Below are 11,251 nucleotides of genomic sequence, written 5' to 3' on the forward strand. Positions count from 1 at the left end.
CGGATGCAGCTGTGGGAAATGGGATGCCCTGAGCAAGGTGCCCGGGGTGGCCAGTGGGGACGGAGCGGGGCCCTCATCTGCCGGCGGCGCAAGGACAGCGGCTGCCTCCTGCTCTTTATTGCTTGACTGGGCCAGAGGCTGGGCATCAGGGCAGGGGCTGGCCCCGCTGCTCCGTGACGGGGGTGGAGAAGGCCGCGTTCCTCCGGAAAGGGGTGTCTGTGGTGCAGATGCTGGTGACGCCCTGGAGGGGGACGGAGGGACCCCGTGAGCCGCGTGGAGGGCACGGGGCCCAGCCGGCTGGTGGGGGGCTTACGGGCACGCCGTGGGCTTGCTCCAGCCAGTAGGTGCAGGGCTGCTCCGTGTAGCAGTCGTGGGGCTGCGGGTGGAAGAGGAGCAGTGGCCGTGAGCGGGGCGCCCAGCTGCCGCTGGGTGCACCGAGGGGACCCAGGAGCCTTGGGGGCTCCCAGTGTCCCCCAGCTGTTCCCAGCACTGGACGGGACAGCTGTCATGAGCTCTGGGTGGCCTGGGGGCTGCCCCGAGCTGGGAGGGTGCTGCCCTGCCACAAGCCGTACCTGGGTGGCGGGAAGCGGCATGGGCTGGAAGCCCTCAGCGCAGTAGTCCCGGTGCGTGGTGGAGACCAACTCCATGGGACCAGGTGGCGGACAGATCTCCTCCAGCATCTCCTTCCTGCGGGGAGAGCTCTGGGGTGCTCGGAGGCACGAGCTGCACAGACCCTGGCGCCGCTCGGCTCCGATGCCCCCGGACACGCGGAGCCCCCCCTCCAGGGTACCGCTGTGGGTCTGAGGCCCAGAGTGGCCGGCTAGGAGAAGAGGGAGGTTGCCCGGTGCAGTCTGGGTGAATTAAATGCCTCTGGGAAGAGGGGACCACCTGATGCTCAGGAGAAGCTGGTGCCAGGGCAGCATCCCCAGCCCTTCACCTCCTGCCATCTCAGGAGCGAGCGGCACATCTTCCTCATCCCTTTGCTTCCTCACCCCAGCTAGGCTCCCCCTAATCAGCTGCCCTCGCAGGGATGGAGGGCAGCCAGCAATACCCCAGGCCCAGAGCACAGCTCTGCTGAGCCAGGTCCCGACTCTGCCAGGGCGCCTCCAGGACAACCGCGCTGGGCCACCGCACCGGGGCACCTGCCTCCCACCGGCAGCTGGAGCCTGGCGCCGGCGGGGCCCGAGGGTGGGGGGGGGCTGAGGGGGCGCAGGCTTGCCTGTATTTCTGGTAGAGCATGAACTCCAGCATGGCTTCCCGCTGCCCTGCGGGGGGAGCAGGCACCGTCAGCCCCTGGGCAGCCGAGGCCCCCCACGCTCGCTGCCCCCACGGGGGCTCTGCCTCACCTCGGGCCGGCAGCGCGGTCCTCCAAGGCTGGCGGTAGGCGTCCTTCGTGGTGGTGCTGTCAGCCAGCTGGGAGAGGAGCTGGTGGGCGAGCAGCTCGCGGTGGCCGTGCCGGTAGAAGAAGCCCTCACTGCCCAGCTCCGGCCTCAGCACGCGGTCCAGGTCGTTCGTGGCTCGCTGGGAACAGACCGCGGGTGCTGTGGGGAGGGGGCAGGAGGCGATCGCAGCCTTTGCCCCGTGCCTGCCCCAGGCTTTTAAGCTTTCGGCAGTCCCGTGTGGCTCTGAGCAGAGGCCGGAGGTGGGCCCAGGGCCCCACAGGCAATGCTCCCCTCCTGAGTTGCCCCATGTCTCAAACATGATGACCCCTGTGCCATGGGCACCACCACATACCCAAGGCCATGCCAACCCCATGTTTCCTCAAAGCATTGCCCATCCACACAACTACCACAGCACAGGGTCGTGCCTATGCCACGCACCCACCACCATGCCATGGTGACAGTACCCTCATTTTTGGGCCTCTGTGTGTCTCCCCTAGGGCTCTGGCATTGAGGTGCACCATCTGGCTGGGTCTAGCATAATGCCAAAGCCTTCATCCCCGCCACCAGCACGATGAGCAAGTCCCTAAAACAAGGTATCCCAGAGCACCATGCTGAGGAGCAGCCCCAGGTGCTGAGGCTTGTTCTGCAAAAGGGAGCAGGTCCTTCCCCGTAAGCCCTGCTCACCAGGAAGGCTGAAAGGAGACACCTGCAGCCTGGGCAGGGCTGAGCCTCTCCCTGCCTGCCGAGGGTCAGACAGCCTCGTACGGCTACTCAGACCCCCCTCCAGGAAAAGCTGAAGGAGGAAGGTAACATGTGCCCAGCTCGCCTGGAAAGCTGCCCCGCGCGGTTGTCCCGGCTGTCCAAGCAAACCAGCAGCCTCTCGAGCCTCAATGCAGCTTGGCAGCCAACCCCTGCCAACCCACCTCTGCCAGGGCAGCTGGCCGGCAAGAGGGCATCCTCATGGCCCTGTCACAGGGGGTCATCGCGTGGCCCTTGCTGCTGTCGGGCTGCCAGACAACGTGCCCATGGCCTTTGGGCGACTGCCCTGGGACGCATCCAGCTCCCGTGCAAACAGTCGCAGAGGGAGCCCGGCTCCCCCAGGAAGTGCTCATCCCTCTGCGCATGCTGCGCCCGGCAGCCTGCGCTCGTGCCACCAGCCCAGCATGTATGGGACACGCAGATCCACTCCATGCTGCACATGGCATGGGCCCAGCAGTGCCCTCCACAGGGGCTCCCCCCCCGGCAGATGCCCCCAGGGCTTTTGGGCGCTGCGTGTGTGCTGGGCTCTCAGGCGCTCACACGCTTCAGACCAAATCTGGGCTCTTCCAGCTCTGCTCTGGCAGCAGCTCCCGCAGAGAGGCCAGGTTAGGGGAGACGTGGGCCTGAGGCAGCCACGGTCTCTGTGAAGTGGACCCTGGTCAGCAGCGAGGACGCAGCGAGCAGTTGGAGAAGAGCTGGCAAGGAGACTCGTAAGGACGCCAGCTGTTGACACACTGGGTAAACATGCTGAGGGACAAGGCCCTCTGCGCAGCCTGGGACACTTACCCGGGGCCGACACTGAGCTTAAGGGGAATTCGCCTCTACACATGGGGACCCCGTCCACACTACTGACCATCACTGCTCTCTGGGTGAAAAACCTGCTGCCTTTACAGCTGCAGAAGTCTGGGGGTGAGAAGAGCCAGCTTTCTCAGCTCTGCAGGAGAAGGCGCAGGGATAAGGTGGAAGCTAGACAGCGTCAGGGCAGAGCTGTCCTGAGGAGGTCTCAGCTGTGACTGTGCCCAGGTCTGGCCACAGCACCTTAAGAGAGATGTTGGCCAAAGGACAAGCACGCAGAGCGCAAAAACAGGAATAACGCAACCCCAGGAAGGACTGAAGAGATTGGGGTTCGAAGCAGAGTGAGGTTACATGTGGGAAGGGTCTTTGTGGGTAAAAGAGAGAAGGGAGTAAAGACATCTCCCACCCATGTGGCCAGGCTGAGAAGCGGAGGGTGCAGCCTGTGCTGAGGGAGAAGCAGCTCAGCCTTCAGGGGACATTTGGCAGGGAACAGTTGAGGCACCAGTGCTCAGCAGGAAGGGCACCTGGGCAGGGCTGCACCGTCTGCCCTGCAGCTTTCCACGCAGCCAACTGTGTCAAGAACGGCTGGGCAGAGCTGCTCCAGCCGGGGCCAAGGACGGAGACGCTATTTAGAGAGTGCTGCCGACTCTATCCGTCTGACTTTGTCCTAGATGGCCACTGTTGGCCCACCCGCTCTTGATCCATAAGCATCCTCTGGCTCGCACAACGCTCCGAGCTCCCTGGTGCATCCAGATGCAGCAGCCGGGCTCGGCAAAGGGATGAAGGCTCCACCTCTGCCTTGTCGTGCCCCTTGGCCCTGCTGCCTCACTGGGGCCACTGAGCTGTGCTCGCTTTTCCAGCACCAGCCCTGCGGGTCACTGCGGCAGCCTGTTTTGCCAGCTTGTCACTGCTCCACGGTCGACCGCAACACCCAGCTCTCTCTTCAGAAACGAGCCCCCAGGTTAGGGCAGGAACCGCTGCTGCTCCTGGCGCGTGTGCCGGCGCATTTCGTGCTATTGAATTTCATCCCCTCTCCATCCCGCAGAGCTCAAGGTCGCCCCAGGAGCCACTGCTCGGCAAGGACAGCTATTTAAAGAGCGAGGGCTTGCCCGGGGGTGCTGCCTGCAAGGCTGGGGGCCGGCACTGGACAGACGGGCCTGGTGCAGACTGATGGCATGGGGGGGCCACTCTGCCTCAGCAAGGCCCACAGTGAGCACGCTGACTCGGACCGTTTCTCACCGCTTCGCGCCTCCGAGCCGGCGGCAGGGCATTACCTCCTCCTGCCAGTTGCGGATCAAGCAGCTGCCCCGGGGTGCGGGCTGCTCTGTGGGCATCCACGCGGGCACGGGGGGTGTCTGGGGTGAGCTGTCCCCGAGCCCCTCACCGACTTCTTCGGGGGGCACCGCTGCGGCTTCGGCCTCACTGGTTGTCCCGGGTGGCTCCCCGTGGCACGATGGTTTCTCCGTGGCTGCCTGGGGCACGGGCCCTCCGCCGGGGGCGCCGGCCATGCCCTCCCCGTGGCGTGGGGGAGGTACCTGGCCTGTCAGGGCCACCCTGCGCGTGGGGACAGGACACGGTCCCTGGGTCAGGCCCCCTGCGGTGTCACCGCCGTGCCCCCACCCCGGTGCCTCCCGGGTGTCCCTCCGCAGTGGGGGGCAAGGGGCTGCTTCCTCTCTTGAGGCTGCCGGGTCTCTGCTGCGGGGGTGATCTTCCCCTCCACCATCCCCTCCCCGCAACCTCCCCAAGCCCCGGAGCCCTCCCCATGCTGGGCTCTGCCCCACAGAGGCCCCCCAGGCACAGCACCCTGCCCCACGCAGTGTCTGCCCGGTGCCCCCCAGGCTCCCATGTCCTCTATTGACCCCATGGCCCTGCCCCCCAAATTCTCCCCCCCAGACTCTGCCCCCCCAAGCACCTCCCAAGGCCCTGCATCCCTTAAAGCCTCCCGGGCCCTGCCCCCCAAGTGCCACTCCCCGGCCCTGCAACCCAAATTCCCCCCCCTAGGGCCCCATCACCCAAATGCCCCCCAAGCCCTGCATCCCTTAAAGCCTCCCTGGGTCCTGCCCCCCAACTGACCCCCCCATGGCCTTGCACCCCAAAGGTCATCCCCAAGCCCTGCCCCCCCCAAACGCCCTCCAGGGCCCTGCATCCCTTAAAGCCTCCCTGGGCCCTGCCCCCCAACTGCCCCCCCCCATGGCCCTGCTCCCCAAAGGTCATCCCCAAGCCCTGTCCCCCCCAAACGCCCCCCAAATGCCCTGCATCCCTTAAAGCCTCCCTGGGTCCTGCCCCCATGGCCCTGCCCCCCCAAATCCCCCCCCAGGGCCCCATTACCCAAATGCCCCCCAAAGCCCTGCATCCCCTAAAGCCTCCTCTCGTCCTGCCCCCCCAAGTGCCCCCCATAGCCCTGCCCCCCAAATTCCCCCCCCCAGGGCCCCATCACCCAAATGGCCCCAAATGCCCCCCTAAGGCCCTGCATCCCTTAAAGCCTCCCTGGGCCCTGCCCCCCAAGTGCCCCCCCGGCCCTGCACCCCAACCCCCCCCCGTGCCCCATCACCCAAACGCCCCCCAAGCCCTGCATCCCTTAAAGCCTCCCCGGGCCCTGCCCCCCAAGTGCCCCTCCATGGCCCTGCACCCCAAAGGTCCCCCCCCCAGGCCCTGCCCCACCCTCGGGGGGTCTTGGGCCCCCGCCGCGCTCCCCGCTCCATAGCGGGACCCCGCCGCTCCTGCTCCCGCGCAGGAGGAGAGAACCCCCCCCCCCCGCCTCCATCTCCATGGAGACGGTAAACATCCTCCGCCCCGGACCCGCCCCCCCAACTCTCCAAGCTCATTGGCGGGTCCGAGCGCGGCAGCTCCTCCCATTGGCGGAGAGCCTCGCGGCGGGAGGGGGCGGGGGTCCCCCCTGTCCCCACCCGCTTAGGCTGCCATGGCAGGGGGCGGGGCCAGGGGCAGGAACGGTACACAGGGGCGGGGCCAGGGGGCAGCAGGGGCGAAGGGGCGGGGCCAGGCCGGGTGCCGCGCTGCCCCCCCGGCCGTGGGGAGTGGGGCCTGGCCCCGGGCCCGGGCGCTCGGAGCCGGTGGCGGCAGGGGCCGGGGCCGGGGAGGAGCCCTGGGGCCCGGCCAGCGCCCGCAGGGCCGGCGAGGCCGCGCGGGATATTTATAACAACAAGCAGCGCCTTCAGCCGCGGCCCCGCTGGGCGCCCCGGGCCCTGCCGGCTGCACGGGGTCCAAGCATCGCCCCCCGAAAGCAGCCGATCCCGGGCTGGCCCCGGGCTGCCCCCCATGCCTGAGCCCCCGGGGGCACCCTGGGCACCACAGCAGCAAGGCGGCCCTGCCTCGGCCTCGGTCAGTGCCCCGGTGGGAGGGCCATGGGGCAGCACCCAGGGGTCAGCACCCCATCGAGACGGCCGTGGGGTGGTAGCCCTGGGGGCCGGCACCCCAGTGGGATGGCCATGGGGCAACAGTCCAGGGGGTGGGATGGCCATGGGGTGGCACCCGGAGGTTGGCACCTCATCGAGACGGCTGTTGGGTGGCAGTCCAGGGGTCAGCACCCCATGGGATGGCCATGGGGCGGCACCTAGGGGTTAGCGCCTCAGCATGACAGCCGTGGGGCAGCACCTGGGGTTCAGCATCCCATAGGATGGCCGTGGGGCGGCACCTGGGGATCAGCACCCCATCGAGATGGCTGTGGGGCAAAAGTCCAGGGGGCGGGATGACCATGGGGTGGCACCCGGGGATCAGCACCCCATAGGATGGCCGTGGGGCGGCACCTGGGGTTCAGCACCCCATAGGATGGCCGTGGGGTGGCACCCAGGGGTCAGCGCTCTGGCAGGACAAGCTGTGGGGCGCCACCTGGGGGTTGGCACCCCATCGAAACTGCTGTGGGGCAACAGTCCAGGGGGCAGGATGGCCATGGGGTGGCACCTGAGGATCAGCACCCCGGCGGGACAGCCGTGGGGCGGCAGCCTTGGGGGTCGGCACCCCGGTGGGACGGCCGTGGGGCAGCACCTGTGGGGCGGGAGGGCTGTGGGGCAGCAGCTCTGGCTGCCGCTGGAGCTGCTGGAGCCGGCAGGGGCGCCCGGCGCCAGCTGACACATCCCCCCGCGCCCCCCCTGCCCGGCTCTTTTGGGAACTTGCGTCATTTGCGATAGTCCCTGGCTAAGGAACGAAAACAACCCTCCGCCCCTCACGCGCCGAGCCCTGCTCCCCAGCCAGTCCCACGGCCCCAGCCCCAAGCTGCACCCTGTGGGGCCGGGAGCCCCGGGGCTGCCTGCGAGGGGCAGGCTCAGCTGGGGACCGACAAAACCAACGCGGCCAAGGACGAAAGGCGCCTGCAGACGCTCCTGGCCTGACCTCGGGCGCCGGCGTTCGCCGTCCGCGGGGCCCGGCACGGTGCTGAGGCCCGGCGAGCCGGGGGGAGCGCGCCTGGGTGGCACCGCGTGCCCCAAATTCCCGCTGGAGCCACTGCACCGTGGTCCCCACAGAGGCTTTGCGCCTCCGGGGCAGTCGGGGCACGCGCGAGCGTTGTGTTTCTGACCTCCCCGCCCCGGAGCAGCCAGCGCGGCTCAGTGCGCCGGCGGTGTTTGCACAGCGCGTGCCCTTTTTTGGCACGGCTGCGGGAGCTCTCTGCACTGAGAGCTGCCTTGTGCGCAGCACTCGCCGCTCATCTCCAGTCGCCGCCCTCGCCGAGCCCCGGGGGTGATGCCCTGGAGCGGCTGCCTGCAGAGGCTGTTGCAGCTCCCGTGCGCTGGGCACCTTGGGCTGGGCCCCTTCTGCAGCCCCACTGCACTGCTGGCCTTGTGCTGGGCCCCGAGTCCTCCCGAATTTTTGCCACAAAACCCTTGCAGTGCCTTGGCCATTTGTGTAGCCACCCATCCACTGCTGCCCTCCTGTGCGTGGCGCCGCTCAGTCCCACCAGCTCCCAGGGAGGCCTGCCTGTGTCTGGGATCTGCACCCTATCCTCAAGATTTCCACCCCATCCTCGGGATCTTCACGTCATCCTCAGGAGCTCCACCTCATCCTCGAGATCTGCACACCATCCTTGGAAGCTCCCCCTCATCCTCAAGATCTTTACCCCATCCTCAGGAGCTCCACCCTGGCCTCAGGATCTCTCCCTCATCCTTGGGATTTTCACCCCGTCCTCAGGAGCTCCACCCTGGCCTCAGGATCTCTACTCCATCCTCAGGATCTCCATCCCATCCTTGGGATCTTCACCCCATCCTCGGGATCTTCACCCCACCCTCAGGAGCTCTACCTCTTCCTTGGGATCTGCGCCCCATCCTCGGGATCCCCACCCTATCCTCGGGATCTCCAAGCACAACACGTGTGGCTCCCAAGGCGCCCAGTGCAGGCAGTGCTGCTCTGGCCCACATCCAGGTGTAGCCCCAAACCCAGCCCCAGCTCGAGCTAAGGCAAGAGCAGTTCCCGGCACCGGCCCTTCGTGACTACAATCCAAGCCAGTAATTACAGAGATAGGGGCACAACGGGGACGTGGTGCGTAATCCAATTACAGTTATTATATATATATATATACATTCAGAAGAGCCCGTCTCACAAACAGCAGTTTGTTACAAGACCGGGCCAGCCAGGAGAAAAGACTGAAAAGCAAAATGCTGCTAAAGGGCATTTCACTGGACGCACCAAGAGCCAGCGTGGGCCACCGCGGCCTCGGACACCCCCAGCCCCCCTCCCGGGTGAGGGCAGCGAGCCGGAGGGGTGCGAGCCCAGGCTGGTTCAAGGTGACGCTCGTGCCCTGCGAGCGGTGGCAGCCTGGCCAGCACACTCCCATCACCGGAGCAGGGAAGGAGCAATGTCCAGCTGGGGTTTCGAAAGTCAATTTGCACCCAGACTCCCCATGCAAAAATAAAAGGGGGGGGGTGAGGACAGGCTGGTCCCAGGACATTGTGCCCGCCGGTCTCGCAGGGATGCGGAAGCCGGTCGCCAGGCAGGAGTTGCAGGGACCCAGCTGCAGCACCCTGGGCATCGTTTCAACCAACTTTTGCACCCGATTTGGGGGCAAGGAGCTGTTTCCCCTCCCGGCCCCGCCAGCCCTGAGGACTGGCAAGCACCGAGATCGGCCTCTGCATCCTGCCCAGCTGCTGGGGGGGTCTGGTGCCGTGGGGCACCCCACAAGGAGGGGGGGGGCTCAGCAGAGCCTGGCAGAGAGGGGCGGGCGGGGGGCTGTGCATGCCACTGCGGTTGCACCCGTGTCGCAGTGCCGGCCCAGGGCTGCTCCCAGCCCTGTGGCGGGGGGCCCGGGGGGCACCGGCTTTGCAAGGAGCCCCCTCGCCGGGACCCCGCTCTGCACGGCTGCTCGGGGCAGCCCGGCAGCGGCCCCATGCGCCGGCGGGCCGAGGCGCGGGCCGGGGCCGAACAAACCCGACATTATGCGCGGCGGGCTGCGGTCCCCTGCGCGGCTGGCCGGGGCCCAGGCGGCCTTGGCGGCGGCACCACCCTCTCCCGAGCGGCGGCGGTGGCGGTGCCAGGTGGGCCGCGCGCAGCGCCAGCCCCGGCCCCGCTGCTAAATATAGCGCCGGCCCCGAGCTCGCGGCCAAGCGGGCAGGCGGGGCGGGGGGCGCGGGGCAGGGAGAGCGCAGGCGCCGGTGCCGCGCGGGCGCCTTTGCACGCCCGTGGGTGCTTTTGCATGCAGCACACGCGTGTGTGTGCTCGCCTGACGTCGGTGCACATATACATTGATGCAGACGTGTGCGTTTTGCACGGCGGCACTGGCCCAGGCCGGTCACGCTTTATTGGGGGGCTCGGGGAGGCTCAGCCCGGCGGCCAGGCCAGCTGCCGCCCGCCCAGCACGTGCAGGTGCAGGTGGTAGACGGACTGGGCGCCGTGCTCCCCGTCGTTGATGACTGCCGGGAGAGGAAAGAGCAGGTTAGGGCCCCCCGTCTAGGGGGGGGTTAATGGGGATGGGTGGGGGATGGGCTGCAACGGGGCACCCGGCAGCGCCCGACTCACCCACTCGGTAGCCGCGGGCCAGTCCCTCCGCCTGTGCCGTGCGGCTGGCCACCACCAGCAGGTGCCCCAGGAGCTGGGAGCAAGAGGGTCAGCGCTGGCCCCACCATCGCCCCCCTGGCCACCCCCCGGTGGGTGCCGTGCTCACCTCGGTGTCCTCGGGGCCCACGCGGCTGATGCGGGCGATGGGCCGCTTGGGGATCACCAGGAAGTGGACGGGCGCCTGCGGGGCCACGTCCCGAAAGGCCATGCACTGCCGGGAGAGCGTGGCAGGGTGAGCCGGGCACCCTCGGGTGCAGCCCCCCACCCCACCGCCACCCCCCCGGTACCTTGTCATCCTCGTAGAGCACGGTGGCGGGCACGCTGCGGGCGATGATTTTGCTGAAGATGGTGGGCTGCTCCTCGCCCGCTGCCGCTGCCCACTGGGCCTTGCCCACCTCCCCGTCCTGCCCGCCGGGCACCGTGTACCACCTCTAGGGCACAGAGGCATGGGGGAGCCTTACAGCGGCCTGCCAGGCGCAGGGACCCCACGGCCCCGGGCGTGCGTGGGAGAGCTGGTGGGGGCATGCACGCAAGGGGGCATGGGGGATGCATGCAGGAGGTCACAGGGGCTGCATGCAAGAGGCTGCAGGAGGATGCATGTAAGGGGTCACAGGGGATGCATGCAAGAGGCTGCAGGAGGATGCATGTAAGGGGTGGTGTGAAAGGGGCCGCAGGGGCTGCATGTAAGGAGCTGCATGTGTGGGGCTGCAGAGGGGCCGCATGCATAGGGCTGCATGCAAGGGCTCACAGGGCAATGCATGCCCGGGGTTGCAAGGAGAGGCCCGTGAGGGCTTGCAGGCAGCCGCGGGCAGGCCAAGGCCTGGCCCACGAGTGACGGGGCCGTGCAGATGGCAGCGTGGGGCGGGTGCACGGGGCGGGGGGTGCGGACACACGCGTGCCAGGTGCACGGCGGGGCAGCACGGGCAGCCCGCGGGCCCGCTGCTATGCGACTGCACGGCCACGGCGACGGCCCCCGCGCCCCCCGCGGGAGCCCACGCAGGCGCCGCGGGTGGCCAGCGTGCTCCCCCACCCGCGCCTACCTGCCCCGCGCGCGCCCCCCACGCTCGTAGTGGTCCCGCGCGCACCAGGCCCCGCGCCAGCGCCGCCATGGCCGCAGGTCCGCGCCCGCCCCGCCATCCCCATTGGCTCCTGCGGCTGCCACTTTCAGGCCTGCCTCGGGCGCCTTAAAGTACCCGCGCACCCTCCTCCAACCGCCCCACGCGTGACGCGCGATCGCCGTGGGGCAGCGCCGAGCAGTACAGGCGCGGCACAGGGTGCCTCGCAGCTGCTGCAGGCACCTAACGCAGAAAGGAGGC

The 11,251-nt window shown here is 68.4% G+C and overlaps 2 protein-coding genes across 4 annotated transcripts; both read right to left on the reverse strand.

The window, feature by feature from the left end:
• Window positions 1–102: 102 nt before the first annotated feature.
• Window positions 103–5,673, reverse strand: SPAG8 (sperm associated antigen 8). Of its 2 annotated transcripts, XM_064502196.1 has the most exons (7): window positions 5,598–5,673; window positions 4,211–4,490; window positions 1,347–1,521; window positions 1,220–1,265; window positions 573–687; window positions 314–376; window positions 103–241 (listed from the first exon to the last, which is right to left on the reverse strand). In XM_064502196.1, the coding sequence occupies exons 1-7, from the start codon at window positions 5,636–5,638 to the stop codon at window positions 146–148; spliced, it is 816 nt and encodes a 271-aa protein (XP_064358266.1). In that variant the 5' UTR covers window positions 5,639–5,673; the 3' UTR covers window positions 103–145. The 2 variants fall into 2 exon arrangements, with proteins under 2 accessions (XP_064358266.1, XP_064358265.1); XM_064502195.1 differs by having other exon boundaries at window positions 103–376.
• A 3,963-nt stretch (window positions 5,674–9,636) lies between these two features.
• On the reverse strand, window positions 9,637–11,090 carry HINT2 (histidine triad nucleotide binding protein 2). 2 transcript variants are annotated; one of them, XM_064501403.1, is made up of 5 exons: window positions 10,976–11,090; window positions 10,223–10,366; window positions 10,042–10,146; window positions 9,897–9,969; window positions 9,637–9,790 (listed from the first exon to the last, which is right to left on the reverse strand). In XM_064501403.1, the coding sequence occupies exons 1-5, from the start codon at window positions 11,042–11,044 to the stop codon at window positions 9,699–9,701; spliced, it is 483 nt and encodes a 160-aa protein (XP_064357473.1). In that variant the 5' UTR covers window positions 11,045–11,090; the 3' UTR covers window positions 9,637–9,698. The 2 variants fall into 2 exon arrangements, with proteins under 2 accessions (XP_064357473.1, XP_064357474.1); XM_064501404.1 differs by having other exon boundaries at window positions 11,021–11,081.
• Between the last annotated feature and the right edge of the window lie 161 nt (window positions 11,091–11,251).

The sequence above is a fragment of the Dromaius novaehollandiae genome, chromosome Z (genome assembly GCF_036370855.1).
Source record: "Dromaius novaehollandiae isolate bDroNov1 chromosome Z, bDroNov1.hap1, whole genome shotgun sequence".
In the NCBI taxonomy this organism is placed as follows: Eukaryota; Metazoa; Chordata; class Aves; order Casuariiformes; family Dromaiidae; genus Dromaius; species Dromaius novaehollandiae.